This window comes from Ammodytes marinus (genome assembly GCF_949987685.1).
Source record: "Ammodytes marinus genome assembly, chromosome: 24".
Lineage (NCBI taxonomy): Eukaryota > Metazoa > Chordata > Actinopteri > Uranoscopiformes > Ammodytidae > Ammodytes > Ammodytes marinus.
In genome coordinates this window covers 5,857,096-5,877,403 of record NC_137228.1, presented here as the reverse complement: position 1 = coordinate 5,877,403, position 20,308 = coordinate 5,857,096, and the positions used below count along the sequence as shown (strand labels likewise).

Below are 20,308 nucleotides of genomic sequence, written 5' to 3'. Positions count from 1 at the left end.
CCACGTTACAACGTCATCGAAACATTTCCTTGATTCCTGTGAACTCATTTCAAATCACAGGAATTGTTTTCAGATTCCCCACTAAATTTGTTCTTTTCATTTTCTAAGATGAGCTACCGTAGCTGCTGTCAAGGCCTAATTGCTTACACCATAGCCAGATGCAAACACGCTGCAACAGTTACCACCCACAATACCTCGCTGAGCTTCTTGCTGTTGTCTCAGTAGTGTGCCATAGACTCCCACTTATATATTTGTGACAACTTTAAACACTACGTCATGTCTTTCAATAGTTTGATCGAAAAGGCTTCACTTCGGACACTCCTGCTAGCTCTTGTATTTGGTTGTGTTTTGAGCAAAACGCTTACATCAGCAAGCTAATCTGAGTACAGTGACAATGTTAGCCATATCACTAAAATGTACCAATTTTACAAACATAATTCAAACAAATTCAAGGGATCATCAATGCCTTTAACCTACATTTCCTTCAAAATGAGTAGGATGCATTGTGTGGGCGGGACCATGAATGTCTGTACCAAGATTGTATGCAATCCAGCCAATAGTTGATGAGATATTTCAGTTTGGATCAAAAGGGGTGGAATCACTGATATTGCCATACATGGTGCCATGCCAACAGCATTACAAAATGGTCAGTTGATCATCATCGGCAAGAAAAAAAATATATAAATACATGGAAGTGAAAGATAGTATCACTAAATGATGTGGTAAAGGTACTGTATAAGATTTCTTGTACATTCTTGTGATGCAACCTATGCAAATACTTCGATCTGAGCTTCGCAGCATCTAGTTTGTGAGTGTTTGATAAACAGGTCCAAGGCTTTGCAAGGAGTTCTCACTGTCATTCACCGGATCATCTTAAAAGTGCTTTGACATAATACTGTTCACTGGATTGGGGGGGGAGGTGATTTCACAACCAAGGCATTCCAGTCTTTTTGGAAGGAGGACGCTTGCTGCACCTCCCGACTGAGCGATGTAAACATTAGTGTTTCGCAGCCCGCCTGGACCAATACAGGGCTGCTGGAATTAAAAGGGCTGGCCTTGAATGTTCCCCTGTGAAATGATGTTAGAAATCTCTCAAGATGTGCATTTATAAAAGGTGATGTAAGTGTTATAATGTGGCCTAGAGCATTCTTGGGTGGTGCACTTTTTCTATATTGGGATTAGGTGTATTTGAGGTCATTTAAATGTGTACAAAAATGGCTGAATTTCCAAAGCTGCTTCTTCTCTACGGTAGACGCTCGATATGTGTGGCTGGATGTGATGTAGCAACACAAACAGAGCCAAATTCAACAGTGGAAAGTCCTGAAATTGATGTATGATTACAAGTGGCATCTTTTTTTTAACAGTTTCAAGATGATGGGAGTTGTGAGTGATGGCCAATGCTGAAGGGGACAAAGCGTGGATACAGTGACTTAGCTTTAGCAGCAGAGGCCTTCACAACATATTTCGGTCCGTGTTCTAAGTCGCACAGGGGCGGTAGCTGACTCCTGCCAATTGCATCATGCATGTAAAACGTTCCCCCCTTACTTCTTGTGCTCTCTCTCTCTCTCTTTCTCTCTCTCTCTATGTCTATGTCTCTCTCTCTCTCTCTCTGTGCCATGGTCACTGGGACCACTGGATCACCATTTTAGGAGACAATGGGCTCCTCCTACAGGGCCATAAAACACAGCTTTCTAACCCTACGACTGAACTTGAGTTAGTGTCTTAAAGGGGAGGGGAGACTCAGAATGTATAGGTCTATTTTATCATGTCCATTCTTTTGGACTATTGTTCTTTTTGCAGTAGAATTGTCAGGCAAAAGTAAATGGATGAATTCATATTTGCCAAGCTCACATTTCACAGATTCCTTTCCATGCAAAATGATCAAACTGTAGATGCCTCATGTGAGTACACTAACCGCAGTGCTATTTACAACGACACGTACAACAATACATCCTTGCACATATTCTTCCCCGTTCCGAACATTCACACCTCAGGTGATAAGTAAGTAGATACAATGAGATATGTTCCAGTCTAACCCTGACCCTTAGTGACTCTGAATAGGATTACATATACAAACACAATAATAACTGAATTTTCAAAATAAAATGCACTTTCACGTCAATGTACAACGTCCAATCAATCTGCCCCAATTGGATTCAATCCAAAGACGATTTCATTTTAGAATCAGACAACATTGTGCCGCACCTCCAATGCTTGAGCAAAGCTGGTCTAGACCAGATCTGATAAGCAGCCGGGGCTATCAAAGAGCTAATCTCTGCAAGAACAGGTTTTCTTTCACCCGTAACTTAACATAACACTGAGACTTTTGGTGAGATCCACACCTTGATAAGGCACACAGCATTCTATGGCTGAGTCAGTTCTTTGCTTTATCTCTCCTGTCTCCAGATTTCCACAGTAAAGTTAGTGTTTCTCTTTAACCTCTGGGCATTCTTTAAATGGCTATCTGATAAGCAGAGAGGAATTCGGCCTGTTTCTTTCTTTTGCTCACTAGCTCATTTGCACATGCTCTACATATTGCATTAAAGCAAAGAATGTGGTTTGTCGCATACAGAGTCGCCCCTGCAGAGCAAAGCCAATGGTTTTCATTAACTCTGACTATAAGTGTGTGCCTGGTGCGTGGCCAGCTCATATTCTTTGGCCACTGCGTCCTTGATAAAAAAAAGGGGGGGGGGGGGGGTGAAAGGGGGGGTTGTGCTCTGTTTGTTTTGCATACTGTTTTTTTTTTTAATAAGGTTGGACGCAATCAGAGTCTTTTGACACATATTACCCAATGCTGGTCCCACTTCAAGTATTACACAAACCTAGACAAGACTCCCTCCCTCCCTCCCTCCCTCCCTCCTGTTGGTATTGGACCGGCCTTTCATGGTTGCCCTTAAGAGCGTGTTAGGAAAAAGGGAACGCTCATAAATGAAAATTAACACAGACTTCTATAAAAAGGGAATCAAGCGGTCGCAGTTTTTTGGTGCTTGCAGTAAATTGTCTCCGTGGTGATTTATTTGCCACATTAATCAGGCCCACAGTTAGCTATTTATCACAGTTGGGAGAAACCTTAGCTGAAATATCAACGTTCCAGAAGGCTTGAGATAAGTGGGGTTTGCTTTTTAACTTGACCACAAGGCATTTCTGGATGTGTCACAGGACATTAGATAAAAATAAAAAAAACAGTATAACTCACCATAGTTCAAATGGCATTGATAGAATGTACCAACAATTATTGTTTCATTAATTTTAATTGATGACAAAACATTAATTAAGTCACCTTGCTTCCTCCTTAGAAGCCTTAGCATAAACTGTCCCAAAAGCTAAAATCTCCCTATAAGGACTTCCCTGACTGAGTCAAAACCTTATCAACTGTGCTTAGCTCCATGTGTGGGTCACTGACATGAAAACATTTGAGTAGCCCTGCTGCTGTTGGTAATCAAAAGCTCCCCCCCACCCTGCTAGTCCATAGCTCTTTCAGCGCCTCGCCCCTCCCCCCTCTGTTTCGGTTTCGCTCTGTCTTGAGTGTGGAACACCTTTTGCTTATCTCCGTCGCCGCAATGCTAAAGAGATGCATGATTATACATTAATAAAAAAAGTAGGGCTAAGGTGAACCAACAGGTTTTCACGCAAAGGAGTATACAATATGGCACGTTTCATGCTGGCTGCAAGTAAAGCTCGACATGCATTCTCCACGAGTTCTTTTTATTTTATTATAATTATTTTATGTCAACTTTTCTAATTTGCAATGACACAAGTCTTATATGATCACGTGTGTCATTATATTTATTTCATAGAAATGGGATTTTAGCTTTTAAATAAACTTATCTATTTATTAATCTATTTATTTATTAGTCTGCCATTTCAGTAATACACGTAGTTGGCTTCCTAGATAATAATGCTGGTTTTATTTTGAAAATCTCATCCGGAAGCCCCATGTTCCTACTTCGGCTAACTTGACAGTTCTCTCTCAGCTCCGACTCCCTTGGTGCAGCATCTGTCTTCATCCGAGTATACGGGGGAGAGCGCGCGGTATGGACCCGTTACGCATTACGCACTGTGGTGTCCTGTCTGGCACAGATGGTCTCCTGACACGCGTTTGTTGACAGGTGATGTGAAGACATTAACTCTCAAAGGGGCAAGCGCTGCAGGGCGACTTGCAGTGAAAAGTCCAAGGTCTCCGTTTGTCTTAAATGTAGAAGGAGCACGAGAAGACACCAGAGAGAGATTTGGGGAGACTTCGTTTCTGTGCTCGACACTTTTTTTTCCCCTTTTTCTTTTTTTTGGGGGACTTATTATTTTCAAAGAGGATATCATCTGTTGCGTCTACATTGGTTTGTTTTGCTATATGAGGACACTTATTCGGGACCATGGGAGACTCCGTGTTCCTGGACATGCATAATTCCTATCATGTAAGTAGTCGGTCTAACGGCTTTTACAAATTCATTCCACTGACTCGGCGACGCTCACCGACGTCTTCTGTTGTCCGAAAGAGCGTCACGCGTCTTGTGGTGTTTGTGTGTGTGTGTGTGTGTGTGTGTGTGTGTGTGTGTGTTTGTGTGTGTCTGCGTGTGGTGTGAGGAACAGAGAGATACAGATGTTTATTTCCTGCATACAGATACATTGAGGACAGTTTCTCTCTGTCTCTCTGTATCAAGCCTACTGATATTATGCATTTTAACAAATTAAAAGTTTGTCCCTGTGCAAATGCCAATGATGACTGAAATGAAAAAATTAAAATGAGCAGAGGGGCCTTAGCTTTGAAAAAAAAAAAAAAAAAACTTCCTGTGATGGAACGTTTTGAGTGACATTGAGGTGTATAGAACATGCACACAGGACCGCACATGTTTTCCGGTTTGAAAGGGAGACAAAGCAGTCACAGTAGAGGCACAGAAAAGCCGCAGCAGTCTACTGCTCTGTTCGGAGAGCCACAGGTGTTGTGTTTGAAACTGTACACCCTGAAGCTATGGTGACCAGATGAGGGCACAACATGCAGATGTGGGTCAAGGCCATGGGGGGCATGATGAAGACGACACTGGTGAGAACTGCACACCTTTCAAAATGAAACCCTCAGCATTTTGGCGCCGGTATTTGGCCATTTGGCATATTTCTGACAAAGATTAGAACAACCTTCCATGGTACAGGTCGCTTGGTTTGCAAAACAGGTTCACTTAAATGTGGGAATGGAGTGGGTTGGTTGCAGTGGACACATGATTTCAAACATACCACACATGCTAGTATTTTGTCATCCGCTCTACTCTATCTATCTATCCCCTCCTTCTGTTTCCATCTCTCCCTCTCCCTCCCTCCCTCCCTTCTCCTCTCCAGAGGTCTGTCTCCTCTTTATGAGCAATATGTTTCTGTGTCTGGAAGTCCTCATAAAGCAACAAAGCATTGATTGGAAAACAATACAGTTTGTTTTGGCCCGGGCCTGGCAGCACGGTGTGGTTCTGGATGTGTGCTTTGATGGTGGTGTGAAAGACCCACACTAACGCTGTCTAAAAACATAAATTATTATTGTGTGGAATGTATACATGAATGTGTGGAGGATGTGTTTTTAACTTGAAGCACCGTACCGTAGGAGTGGCACCCTGAATTTCGTTGACAAAAAAAGGCCTTCTATTTTATTAAAACGCAGTTGATCTACCAGTTTTTTCTAATGCTCACCTGTGAGGTATTGAACTTTGGGTATATAACGAGCTTAATTAGCTGCATGGCTAGGCTTACCCTGAGGGTGAAGAGTTGAGACATACAGACTCAGCCAATTGAGGGTGGTTAAATCCAGGTTCCTTCTAGAGTGGTGTTCTAGTTACTGTATGTCCAATTGGGAGGATACTGTGCCCGGGACAGACCAAGGGATTACTACAAGGCTTGGAGAAAGATCCCCTAAGAAGAGCTGGTAGAGGTAACTAGGTTAAAGGGCATGTGGGTTACTTTGCTTAGCTTCCTGCCACTGAACTCATGGTCTAGGTTGGCAGCAGAAAATGTTCACGCATGATTAAGTTATACATTCAAGCAATATTTAGTGATGTATGTGAGACAGCAGTGGTGACAGACATGTAGCATTCAATCCATAAGGGTAACTATTCAACTAGAAACATGTAGAGCCGTAATGATTGATGCTTTGATCAATTGGTTTTTCACCATTGTCTGGCTGTTTTTCAGGTCGAACACGTTTGCAAAGTTACTGTTTGTGTTCTATTTTTCAAGAGCAAGCAGTACGTTTACTAATATTACAAAGTAAGTCAATGCAATGTGATGTGACACCGCCAAGCCGTAAAAATAAATATACTTTTCATTGCAAAATGTGTCTACTCAGGATCCAATGATGCTATTCTTGGTGGAGAGGCTTTATAAGGCAAGATATTCATTGGGACAGCTGCTATTGATTGTGAATATATGTAATATTTCCTCAGGAAACCTTAAACCAGCACTTTATTACCTCAAAGCAGAAGGTAAAGGCATAAGAGTTATAACCTGACGTTACAATCAAGTACCAGTGGACTTTCAGCCAGGCTGCTCTTTGCCATCTTGTAAATCCTCTATGTTTATTTGAACTGGTTACAAGAATGCAGTTTGAATATGACAAAGAAGCAGTTCCTGTGAGACTTGGCGTGGGGGGAGGGGGGGTTTGGGGCACAGGTGCGGACCCAGGGTTGTCTTAAAGTTATCCCCGGAGGGATAACCACAAAGTCGCACAAGCGACTACAGGGGAGGGGGAGAAAACAAAAAGCACAAGGCTACCTTTTAATAACCAAACTAAAGTGAGAACCAAACCACTGCTGCCAAGCAGCTGAACGAAAGACAAAAACTTGAACAATCATTTTTTCTAACTCAGAGGGCACTCAGAGTGAACCTCTCACCATCGCATAGAGCAAACAATGAGCAGCACAGAGCACTGGGGTCTCAGGGCAGATATAACCTCTTCACACCTGGGCTCAATCAGCCAATCAGTGCACACACACCTGATTGCAGTGAGTGAATCAGTCAACATTCTCACGGAGGCGAAACACTCACAGTTTCCTCACAGTTCCAAAGAAAAATGCATGTGTGTTAATGGAGGATTATGCCCCTGGCGAAACGCTCTTCATTTAGCTGATGACAAACACATGTTGGGCTTTGGTCATTCCTGCCAGGAGGACAGATAAATATTACAGATTCGATGTTACCAAACTAGATGGAGAAGAGGGAAAAGACAGAGCCTTGAATGCAAATGAGAGAGATGTGCATAAAGGTCTAATCCCCCCTCAAGCGAGCAGTGAATTTGGTTCTGCTTGTGCTAGTGACGTGTGATGTATTCCGTTTATGGCATCAGGGCATTGTGCTAATGGATACCATCAGGGACAACAGTCTGGATTGATCACTCAAACTCCCATCTTGGAAGGAATTCATTTTCCACCGTTGCAGTTTACAGGTGCTATTACGAGGATTATACGAGTGATGCGCTGTCTTCGTTTCAAGTCAAAAGTCAGATTCATCATAATGCAAGGGCCATGGGGTTGCCAAGAGGAACAAATCATACCTAACATAACCGTTCATAAAAAAAAGAAAAAGAAGGTACAGCCTGTGTCATGTAAAAAATACGAGGCTGAGAAACTAACCCGGCTGTTTCAAATCCCCATTGCTGACTTGCTATAATGCTACCAGTGCAGTTGTCTCTTAAGGAATGAACACCTGCAGACACATAAATGCCAAAACTCGTTGCTTAACAGATGTCAGAGAGCTTTTTTTTTATATGGATGGAATGGAACAGTGTACCAGTGAATGCACATGCTGCATTTTCACTATCCGTATAAGTGTTTTCTTACAGCACGAAGAAGCACCGGATTGATTTTACTACTGAAGTCAAGATAGCCAAAATGAGCACCGCAACATTACAGCGTTAATGCTAACATTAGCTATAACTGCTACCATTTTCTCTATCTTATTTTATCTATTTATTTTAATTGGCACTCAACACAAACTAGAGCTGAGGTCGATGCAAGTTGTTCAGGTGTTTGGTCTTAAACCCAAAGTATAGCACTAATGAAAATTATGAGCTGATAATGGCGCAAACTATCAGTCTGGACCAAAATGGTTGACTGATGTAAAAAGGATCTAACTATAGACACTACTTTGACTTGGCGCTGAAAATATTCCACTGGCAAAAAAAAAAAAACGCTGTATATTCTATACAACAATAGTTATTGAAGTTGAATCGTTTAGGTCATGTGGACAGTGAAGTAATATGCTGTCTAGCCTTTCATCCAATAGGCAAATAATGATAGTTTTTTGTCTTAAAAAAAACCCTTTTATGTTCTCAAGTGTTGGCAAACTGTTACAGCTTGTACACAAGTAGGCTATCATTCCCATATTAGACCTCTCCCTTTAGCAGACATTTTCATTTGTGATGCATTCACAGCCATAATGATTAAAATGGAGTCGGTCTCTTGAGGATCTGAGTTTGACAGAAGCGCTAAAACAATTTGCGCTTGATTATGTAATCAAGCCAGACTATAACGGGTTGATAGGTGTGACCTTGCTGCAGTCAAGGAGAGTGATGGAAAGCAGTTTTGATGAAAAGATCCATAATCCACTCCTCCATCTGTCTTTGTATGATTGAGTAAGTCTGTCTCTCATTGCAGTGCCACACACAAGATGCTCTGTCTTTCTCAAGCCAACCCAAGGACCCTTGTCTCTCCTTAGTGCATGCTACATGTTTGGACAGGCACCAAATTCTCCCCCCCCCCCTCCCCACCACCTTTGTTTTCTACAATTGTTCTCCTCTTTGCCGTTTTTCTCTCCACATTTTAACTTTGGGTTGTGCTCCATTGTTTACCAGAAACTTCAAATTCTTTCTCTCCCTCTCTTAACTCCATAATGCGGAGAGCAAACATTTTCTAACACCCTGTCCCTGTCCTTACCTGCCGATGTGTGCCCTTGTTCTATTGCAGCAGTAGGTGTGTTTGTTTTACTAGTTCTCGGCCACTCCCCAGTACAAACAGCTCTCAGCCACACAGACTTCAGTCTTATGGTAAACTGAAAGGTGGTTTCTATGTAATGGATGAATGAATACATTGTTATCCAAAAGTCTTGTATACAGTACATGAATGCCCATCCTTGGTGCTATAAGGACTCATATGTGTGTATCAGTGTGTCAGTGTGTCTGTGTGTGGGCGGATGGTGTCAAACATCCATGCTGCTTCTTCTTAGTTCCCCCAGCAGCCCAGCTAGTTTATTGACATTGATCACAAGTTTTTCTAAGCACACTCTGACCCAGAAGGGAAAGTTAGCAGGAGGAGGCATGGACGTTTTGTCCGCGGGAGTGCAGTGTCTAGGAATGCACACAGAAGATATACTGAATGATTTTATCGGGGCGGTTTATTACAAAAAGCCTGTCAGTCAGATTTTGGGGTAACATATTCCATGTCAGTTGTCAAAGTTTGCTTTTGCTCCTGCTCCTGCATGGCTTGGACAAGACTATTATGTGTGTAACGTTTTGTTGCGACACAAACCATTCACGTACCACAATTTCACTCCTATTTCGTCATGACAACACGTCCATCCCTCCATCCCTTTTTTCAAGACCCCGGTCAGGGGAAAAGCACTTGTTTTATTATCAACATGCCAAAGAGAAAGGCTGCCGTCCCCTCCCTTCGAAAAAGACTTGTCTTTTTATGGAGATGGTCGAAGGGGGGGGGGGGGGGGGGGGACACTAGAGTGGAAGGAAACGGCAGAAGAGAAAGTTCTATTGGCAAGATCTCCAACCAGAAATGTGCCTGAAGAAAAAATATGCGCCCCTGAGGTTTTAAGGGAGTTTGTTTTACAGCTGCGGGTTATTGCCCAGTATTTTATTTTATTTCTTTTTATGACTTCATTCCGGAAGTGTTTCTTTTGAGGGAGTTGGCCGGTGGGGTTCATGTGAAGGTAAAGACATGTTTTGGTGTGAAAGCCGTGAGGGCCATGTTGACAGTCATCTCTAACCTTTATTTATACAGGTATATCCCATTGAGACCGAAGACTCTTTTGCAAGGGAGACCTGTTTTCCTTTCCCACGTTACCATTCACACACACATTCGTACACCGATAGCAGGCTAACTATCGACATTCACACAAGGCAAGGTGGGTTAAGTGTCTTGCACAAGGACACAACAACTATGACACAGGTGGCAGGGTGGAGATCGAACCTCCAACCCTTTGATCATCGGCCAACCCGCTCTACCAACTGAGACACAGTTGCCCCAATAATGACATTTTGCAGTGGGAAGTGCAAGAAGAAGCATTACGTCACAGTTTGGTCATTTCAAAGTGACTGTCAAAGTGACACACGCACGGCACGCACGCATGCACACACACACACACACACACACACACACACACAAAACACATAACTAAGAATGCTAAATAATAAGAACAGATTGTGCATGTGGAGAAATCCCTGCTTGGAGTTTTCAACACTTCGGACAGCTGTTGCTCTCCGGTTGACCTGCATTGCAGGCACACAGAGTGGGTGTGTGTGTGCTTTCCTATACTAATGTGCATGTGTTTTTGTGTGTGTAAGAGAACACTCATGTACCAATCGGTGCCTCATACTGTATGACCTCTTCACAGTGGCCATCATTGTATCGACTGACACAGTCTTGATATCACCAATTATAAGCTTCTATTCTGCTGGCTGCAGTAAGTCAATGCTTTGTCGAATTTAGGGTTTAATTTCATAGGTCTTTCTGCAAAGTGAAATGTTCTCAAAATTCACTATCCATATTCTAAAGTGAATGACTTCTATTGCACTTTGTGATTTGAAGTTCAACACTGATTCATTTCAGAATCAGTCAAGTCAGAGGCATAGTTACCAGGAAGTAGGGTTGCAAAGGGGTGGAAAGTTTCCGGTAAATTTCTGTAAACTTTCGCTCGGGAATTTGGGGAATATTCAAAATGGGGAATTATAGGAATGAACTAAATGGCGGTCATTTAAATTAAGTTTTTTTTCACATCCAAACATAAATCTAAACATGTAAACACTATATTTTGTCATAGGCAGGCAGACATCCATGCAAACTAATACAATTAAAAAACATTACATTTGAACAGATTTATTTGTAAGTAGAACTTTATCAAGTTTTGATTATTTTTTGAACAATCAATAATTTCATTGAAAACAAAAAGATGAATGTTGAGTACAATATTACTCATCTGTCTGACCCCACCCATTCAATAAATTAAGTAAATGACCCCCCCCCCCCATGTGATGGAGGATTGCACAGTTCATGTAGGGGGCGTGGCCTCAGTACCACTGCAGTAAGCAGTGTGTGCGACCTGCCAAGCTTACTTATATATATATTTTCCCAAACAATATTTATAATCACTGTTTAGGCCTCTGTAAACCTAGTCTAATAAAAATCAATATATGATATCAAGTTGGGTTTCTCAATAGGCTTTAACAAAATCTGATTTGAAATTAAATGTTCATCAATATTTTAATACGTAGTTGAAAAAACAGCTTTTTACAGTCTAGAGAGTTTGTCAGGACTGAAATAACATAGTTAGAAGGATTTAGTGCATTTGGGTTGCTTTAAATTGAGCAAATTCCCGTTTATTCCCGTTAATTCCCAAAATTCCCGTTAATTCCCATAAATTCTCGTTAATTCCCATGGAAAGTTTCCAACTTTGAAAATTCCTGGAATTTTAAAACCCTACCAGGAAGCAATATCCACCTTTTTATTTGTGCTATTTCTCATGTCGATCACCATTAAACAAAGGTTCTTTCATTTAAAGATGCTCCGAGAAACAGTTTGTTGCTGTTTCCTGGGTGAGCGTACCCATGAAAAACTATCTGAAAATAGCATTCTTTGCACTGATGGTCTCGTTCGCTGTTACATGTCATTTCTGATCATCAGAGGAAAAATGAGTTTCATAAATATTTCAAAGTTCCTCGTAGCACCTTTAAAAGATAATTCATAAAGCTGTTCCAGGGTTATCAAGGCAGCTGGTTAAGTCAGTATTTAAAACAAGTATGGACAACTGGATTCAAGGTGAAACAGTAGCATGGGTAACTTATAATACAATTGTGTCAGTCATTTTATGATTGTGGATATTAGCTGATAGTGGCTCCCCCCCAAGGTGCATGCTCCATCTATCATTAGTGATTTTGTTTGCAAAGTGTGGAGGGCAGAACAACGTGAGAAAGACAGCCAGACAGACCTATGTAAACAGATGGACTGAGATTGAGACAGATCGAGGTCAGACAAAGCTGGAAGTCTAATTTCAATAGAATTAACACAGATGATGCCATGACTAACATACACACATTTTGCTGCATTTTGAGATACCACACGCCTTTTATCCAGGCCTGCAGCGGTGTGTGTGTCCATTCATTTGCCTGGCATGTACATATTTGCACACGGGGCAAACCCACTTTTAATGTGTGTGTGTTTGCCCATGCATTTAACGCGCAACTTGTGAGTGCAGTTTGTTGAAGTGTGACCCGGTAGTTCAAGGGGCCTTTGACTAAGACTGGATTAGCTGCTCTCCAAGGCTGCCCCTGGAATGTGAGGATCAACAAGTCCATAGTGGCAGTGCACGCACCAACACACACACACACACACACACACACACACACACACACACACACACACACACACACACACAGGCGCCCCATTCCGTCCTGGCACAATCTCTGTTTACCTTTCAGCCTATTGCAGTCCATTAATGTTCCTCCCTCTCCTCCTGAAATTGGATTTTCATGAAACGGGCACTGTTTTTATCTTTTTTGATAGCCTCAGAAATGTTCACAGCTATACAAGCGTTGTTTTGGCAATGCGTAGTATTTTGCTTCTTGTGCCACAAAAATATAAACAAATCGATAGGAAGTCCTCAGTGTGCTTCTTCGCCTGTGCATGTGTGCAGGTAGATAATTGTGTATAGTATGATGAGACATGATGAGAGTGTGTTAACAGGAAAAGTGAGTGTATGTGTGTGTGTGTGTGTGTGTGTGCGTGTGCGTGTGCGTGTGCGTGTGCTACCACACTGACAACAGATAGGTGAGCGAGGATTGATGGACGCATGAGTGGATGAACAAGTCCATCCATCGAAGGCACTGTTTGCGTTTGCAGTGTTTGCAAGGCCGCGTCCCATCCACGCAGGCGCAGTGTCGGCGTTTCATCACTCGTGACGTTAGCGTTATTGACTCGCGATCGAAATGTGTATTTGTGCATATTTTTCTTGTCTGGCGGCATTCAGACGATCACAATGATTTTGCAGGATTCAGCCCCGTTCCCCATCCCAAATCATTTCAGAACTGTAGTCCCTTAGCCTTTACAAACATTCTTGCATTGTGGTTTATTCTAGGCAAATAGGTTGGAGTTTTGATTTCTATTTTGAGCAGTGTGTGGTGGGAAGCAGGTGATAAGCAGCTTACCATGCTCATTAAGCACCCCATTAGCACTTATCGTGCTCTGTTTAAACTGCTCTCCAACTAGTCCTTATTGTTAACCCTCTGTAGCATTTCTTACTGGCACATGTTCATACACACACTCACACACATACACACACACACACACACGATTTGGGCAGTTGAAGGTTTGGTTGGTGTGTTGAGGCAGGCCAGCGTCACTGGAGCGCTGTGTTATTCCGTTTCCGCTAAGAAATCAATAATAGACCCAGCTGACCCCACTGTGACCCGCGTTACACGTGCACACACACACTCACACACACACACACACACACACACACGCACACACAGTGTCACATCCACTGTCCTTAGAGAACAAAGCGTTGCTGGGCAGTGGTGGGTGTGGCGTGGGCTTCAGGAAGTTACACTTGGCTAAAACTTCCTGAACTGAAACAAGGCCGATGCTTTTAAAAAAACGGCGATTTAATTACTTCTGAAGGGTTTTCCCCTGTGTGTTGTTTTTCCTTGGTTTACATCGCATTGTTATTCAGATTCAGTTGGTGGGGAAGTAAATGTACAGCTAAATTATTTTTGAGGGCCATTTCTTTTTCAGTTTTTAACCAGTTTTCATAGAAAAATTAGATTTATGTTGAAGTTCCTCACAAGGTAGCACTTCAAACTTGTTGTGCAATCACAATCTTATTTTTCTGCCATTTTCTCAATTTCAATTTGAACTTGTTAGTGGAGATTGAACGGAAAACATGGTAACAGAGCCAGACAGAGGCGGTTAAAGATATGTGACAAAGGGTCTTTGGCCAGATGAAGGCCTGTGATGTGCATGTACAAGCCTCGAGCATGAAGTAAAGTGCATGCGCCCTAGTTGTTCAGCCATCAGTAGCCCCCCGGGGCCTTGAATATGTCATGTCTCTGCCCGGTCATACATTCCAGCCCAGTCATGGAAGAGACTCTCAATCTCCATCGGAAGCTGCAAAAGTCAGACCAGACGCCACCTACTCCTCCTCTCTCTGCCCTGGGCTAGAAATATAGGGCCTTGGAAGTTTTTTGGGGGTCAGACACAACGCATTGGTCACATTGTCAATTAGAAAATACAGGCTGGAAAAAAAAATAGCAACAACAAGGAGGCAACTGTCATAACAACGTCAGCTTTGAGAACTTTAAAATGTCAAACTCACTTGACAGAGCTCTCACTTTTAAATGTAAACTGTTACTTTTAAATGAATGTAGCAGGGTTTTTGGACTGTCTTCCACATTCTGAAAACTAAACAGTATTTGAAGAACATGCATGTGCAAGATTTTCTCTGCAAATACATGTTTTTTTCGGAACATGTGTGCGACTGCATGCGTGCCTCTTGTGCACACATTGCATTTTAAGTAGCCCCCCGGCCCCATAAACACTGCCATGTGTTTGACAAAGTGACCACATGCTCGGCCCTAACTCTGTCACCTTCATCATCAACCATCATCATCCGGATTCTAAAGGGGCAGAGCAGCAGGTTATAATCCCCTGCTCTTTAACTACCACGCCGGATTAACTAGTAGGAGGGTGTGGGGGGGAGGGGAGCTGGCACCCATGTGGAAACTAAAGCGTCTTATGGAGACTTTACTCTGATCCCGCTGTGTTAAATGGACACGCTGTAAGAAGCACAGCGAGGGAAAACTAAGGGAATGTGTGTGTGCACTTTTTCCTTTTTTTTGTCGGCTCATGTTCTTGCCACTGGCGCGAAAAATAATCTAGCTATTCCCCTAATAGGATCAACATATAAGTTTACACGCGCATTATGTTCATGACATAATAGACCGAGGTCTCCGGTAAAAAGGCGCTCAAACTCTGATTATGGAAGGTGTGGGCAGAATAAACAACAAGAAAAAGGGCTAACATTAAATGACTGGGGTCCCTTTCAAGCACGTGCTTTTTGCATGTTTAAGTCAGACTCATCTTATGTCACAGTTGCAACTTCCTCCCCACTTCCTCAAATAGATACCAACACATCCCTTCGTGTGGTGTTTATCTGCACAGGCGTTTTTTTTTCTTTTTGGGCAAGGAGAGGAGGCCACCAGTCCTTAATAGTCGCATAACCGCATTTCAACAAAAAAAAATGTCTAGAGGGTTTACTGTGTGAAATTGAGTTTGTCGTGACATTCGACAAGCACAGAAAGAAATGTCAAGCTGCTCTTCAGACAGGACAGCAGCTGTTAGGAAAATGACAGATTAACGACACTAGACTAGGCGCTTGGAATCAGACATTGCCAGAACTAATTGGCATCTTCGGCCTCTGGAAACATTTTAAATTTCGGTTGGCAGGGTTGTGCTGAAGTCAAAATTGCTTATTGTTTGAAAAAAAAAAAAAAAGTGTCCAGTTTTGGGTGCCTCACTGCCTCGTATGGCGTTTACTTGACTGATTATGTGTATCTTCATATGTCCATGTATATTTTAGCCTGTTTATCTTAAAGGTGCAGTGTGGAGAATTTTTTCAGAACAGACTTGGCAGAAATGAAATATAATATTCCTCAGTGTGTTTTAATGTATAATCGCTGTTATTTCCTTAGAATGAGCCTTTCATATCTACATAAAAGCGGGGCTTGCCACCATGGAGGCTGCCATTTTGCACTGCCATGATTCTACAGTAGCACAGAATGGACAAACTTGATGGCCATATGCATTTTTAAAGTGGGTGTTCTGGGGAAATGCACCTGTTGGAAGACCAAGAAGAAGCACTATAGAATACATTACTATATACATCTTCACCTCATCACTTGATATTGTGGAAAAACTTGAGGCAGAGGTGGATGGAGCCATCTTTAGTAACTAGATTCTTGTCCTTGAAGGCCACTGTAGATTCTCTTATTATTCCAAAGCGATGTGGTTAACTTACAAGAGCCAGGACAATGATTGCTAGCGTGTTGGGCTGTTCTCCTCCATAGTTGTGGGGAATAAGATAAGGTGATTCTGGAGGCAAATATAAGACGCATTCCTGCTTTAGGCTACATCTGAGGCATGCTGCTGCTACATTACAATTCTTTTTTGGAACAGATGCCAATTCTAATCTCTGCATCTATCTATTTAACATTCCGGGATTGATGGAGTGGCACAATTTTTGCTCTGGGAGTTGTACCCTGCGAAGGCATGTGCATGTGCATGTGCGCGCGTTTTGCGAGATCTTTTTCCCACGGTGCTGACATCAGACTGCAAAGGGGTTTGATGGGAAAATAATGCCGGTGGGACTACTTACGTAACCGTTTTCACTGATTGACTGATAAAGTGCACTTGCAGAAGGCTTTTACTGTGCACTGGATACATATTGAATTTCTATGGGTGTTAACAGAGACTGAGGCACACTGATTTTTTTTCAACTATCCTAACTGTATACCTATTCATAATTTGTCTTTTATCTGGATTGCATATTTGTTGATTCACTGTGAACAGAGTGCAGCTACTTTCACATGATTGCAGACTGCAGACATTGTTGGTATTCAGCTGCAGGGGTAAAAAGGCTAAATGGTTATGAGATAATTGATTGAGGAAACTCCCCCTTACCAGTTTACAATCTGGGATATGCCCACGGAAACTGAACACTGTAGAGGAAAAAAAAAATAGACACAACATATAACTAAAAGGTTTGCTTTACCACAAGGCCGTGAGATCAAGACTACTGTGACCTGTTGAATGAATCAGCAGAAACTGAATTGGCAACACATTCGGTAAAGGGTTCTTTTAAGTCCTTTTATAGGCAAATATTTGCAACTAAAATCTTGTTTCAATGTTTGATGACATTTATAGTACGCTTCCAGTGTGTACCAACCACACCTATAAGGACAGTAATTGAACACACACATAATCAGCTGGGAAGCCATTGAGGGATCATGTATCCATCAGTTGGATTTGAGATAAATAGTGGGATCTTGAAGGGGATCTCAACCAAAACCAATTTTCTGTATTTCGATAATGCATGTGGTAAATGGGATTTTAGTTCCCCATCAACCAATGTCTTTTGCGGGGGCAAAAAAATGTCAGCAGTGAACAACTATGCAATTATTTCCAATAATCAGAATCTAAATATAAATATTGATTGACGAACAGATGAATAAACCCATCTAGGGCAATTTTCACTTCAAATGAAAAAAAAACACACCATAACACACAGAAACACACACAGACGCATGTACACACACACACACACACACACACACACACACACACACACACACACACACACACACACACACACACACACACACACACACACACACACACACACACACACACACACACACACTTCCCAGACTGTCTCCACATACCATTGGGCCACACAATGTTGTTTGTCTCATCTCGAGTGGAGCAAGTAGGCTAATGCGTTTTTCCACTTATTTATGCAAAACCACACAACCACTAACAGTGCTCCACTCTCCTTACAGGATTAGTAATGATTAACCCAGCTTCATTAGCTCAGCCCGTTAGTCCAGTTTATGAGGAGGAGGAGAATTTAAAGACTTACAGTAAAATAGGGTTTAAATACGGCCTGATGTGTTTGCATGTGTGTGTGTGTGTGTGAGTGAGTCCATAAAAGAACAATTAAATGAAGATATTAAGTTGCTAACAAAGTGAAGTGAAAGGACGATGGGTGATACATATGGTAGATATGGATGCAGATGTAGGGGGGCACAAGTCATGGGTTGTACTTCCTTTAATTGATCGATTAAAGAAAATAATAAAATAGGTATTTAAACATCGAATTGAACTGCTAGACATATTTTACTTCATGACCGATGCCACGCCTTGATTATGGAGTCAGTTGTAGTTCTTGTTAGTACATCAAACGGAAACTGTGAGACTTGGAGGGACAGAAATAGGATTCTTTTTTAAATATTTTTTTAAATCCCTCACAGGAGTAGTTACAACCTTGTTTAAAGTCCGGCTCCCGACTGGCCAAAGCAATCTGAAGAATTCTCATGCCTTGCAAGCAAATCAATGGTTTGCAAGGCAAAGCAGGGGTGTGGTCTATAGCGTGGTAATCCACTCTACTCCACCCTGGTTTCCCTTTATGGACATGATACGATGCAAACTCTCATTTAAGACAATCTTCACTGGGAACAGACTAGTTCATTTTTATTTAATGGACATTTAGGTGTGAATCCATACACTTAAGCTGTGTTGCTCCATTTTCATACACGTGCATAAGGGACTGTGTAGCAGAGAGGAGTTCAAACACAGAGACAGAAGACCAGACAGACAGTATGAGAAACATGTCTTACTGTATTTTGAGCTGAACAAGTCCTGCTGTCAACTCTCATGAGACACAAAATGGAAGTTCTAAATTTGGCCCACAATTTGGGGAAGAGGTTAGTAGCCTGTGTGCAGACTTTCAATGTCTGACGTTTGTTCTCTCCAGCACAAGTACACAGCTAAACACAAGCAGTCTGAGTAGTACTCAATGTTATTATGCCTAAGTTCATGATGCCTTTCTGACATAAACCCAGTCTGCCCAATGACAGCTGAAAGACTTACAGTACACCCGGACTGATTTCTGGATGTAATCTGTGGTTGGATCACCATACCAATACCACACACTTACACATTACCTCAACTTCTCCTTCTGCTATCAAACTGTGCTGCTGATACAATACCTGATTTTAATTGCTTTCGACGCTTATGTAACCATTATGCAAGATCCTAAGTCTTCAAGGTCGGGGCCTCATGATTGCTGCAGGCCCCTTCGTATTAATCTGTCTTTAAAATGTTTGAAGTTTGCCCGTGGCTTTAGAACTGCCTGCCAAATGTATGGGGGGGGGGGGGGGGATACAATTCTCCCTTCCAAGTTTGCTCATGCTTGCGACTGAGCAGGGAGGCCTCGTTAAATGCAAAGGCAGACGAAAAACAATATGAAGTGAAAGCTGATACCCGCATTGTAGCGGCAGAAAAAAAAAATTGATACTATGAATGCATCTATGATTATTCATATAACAACAAGAACTTTGGTTTAAAAAAGAGAAGATGCATACAAATGAACTGGGCGATTGTTGCCATCTCTCAAATGCAATGACTGTTGTAGGCGCAAGAAATAATAAAGATAAAATAATAAATAATAACACACTTCCATTGAGGCTATACAAAGGCAAAGCGAATAATTCAGCAAGAGCTCATAAACGTCAACCGAATCAAGCTGCAGCATCTAGGAACAACAGCTGTTCAGTGGATACCCACAAGTTGTTTTCACAGTCACTCCCCCCCCCTCCCCCCCCCCCCACAATTTATGAAACCAAAATGTAAACATAATTCAAACTGGCATACAGAATGTAGCTGGAAATAATCACAGCAATGTAGCATCCTCCAGAGCTGTCCCTGGATTATGGAATCCCCTGGTCGAATAGCTGCATGTGCAATTTCAGTGTTAGTTCAGGACAATAGATCGTTTTCTCTTTACTAATGAATGAGATATTGATTTGCATTCTAAGTACTATTTGTCATCTGCTTTGGTGGCTGATCCAGAAACATTGATTTGTTTAATTTAGTAGAAAGCAAATGTGTAGAAGGGATTTGTTTTTAGTTACAGACCAAATACATCTTTAAAATCAATATTCTTAATTTGTTATGCTAGAAAACAGATTGCTATGAAACTAGATTGCTATAGCTTCACATAGACAAGGCCAGTCAGTCATGCCTTCATTTCAGCTGTCTTTTTCGTTGCAATGTAATGGATGGGCATGATAACCCGAGCTTGATAACCTCAACTCTTACAACCCTATGATTACCCAGATACGGTGGAAATTCTTTCGCATTGTCTGACGTAACTGGTTATTTATCGTTTTGTCCCCGGGCAGCGTCAGGGACAACCCAAAACAGGTGAAGGGAGCCTATTTATCCTTAGTGTGCGACAGACACATGTACAAACCTGCACACACACACACACACACACCAAACAG

General features: G+C 41.9%; 1 protein-coding gene across 3 annotated transcripts in view; it reads left to right on the top strand.

Moving 5' to 3' along the window:
* LOC307269755 (rho GTPase-activating protein 6-like) overlaps window positions 1–20,308 on the top strand; it is a gene marked incomplete at its 5' end in the record, with an annotated part of 69,052 nt that overhangs the window by 24,329 nt on the left and 24,415 nt on the right. The window contains one exon of one of the 3 annotated variants that reach the window (XM_080052785.1): window positions 4,110–4,412. The exons of the other annotated variants lie outside the window; for them this stretch is intronic. Within the exon in view, the coding sequence (XP_079908911.1) occupies window positions 4,371–4,412 (42 nt within the window). Of the gene's footprint in view, window positions 1–4,109; window positions 4,413–20,308 lie in introns of those variants that run through there. 3 annotated transcript variants of the gene reach the window in all.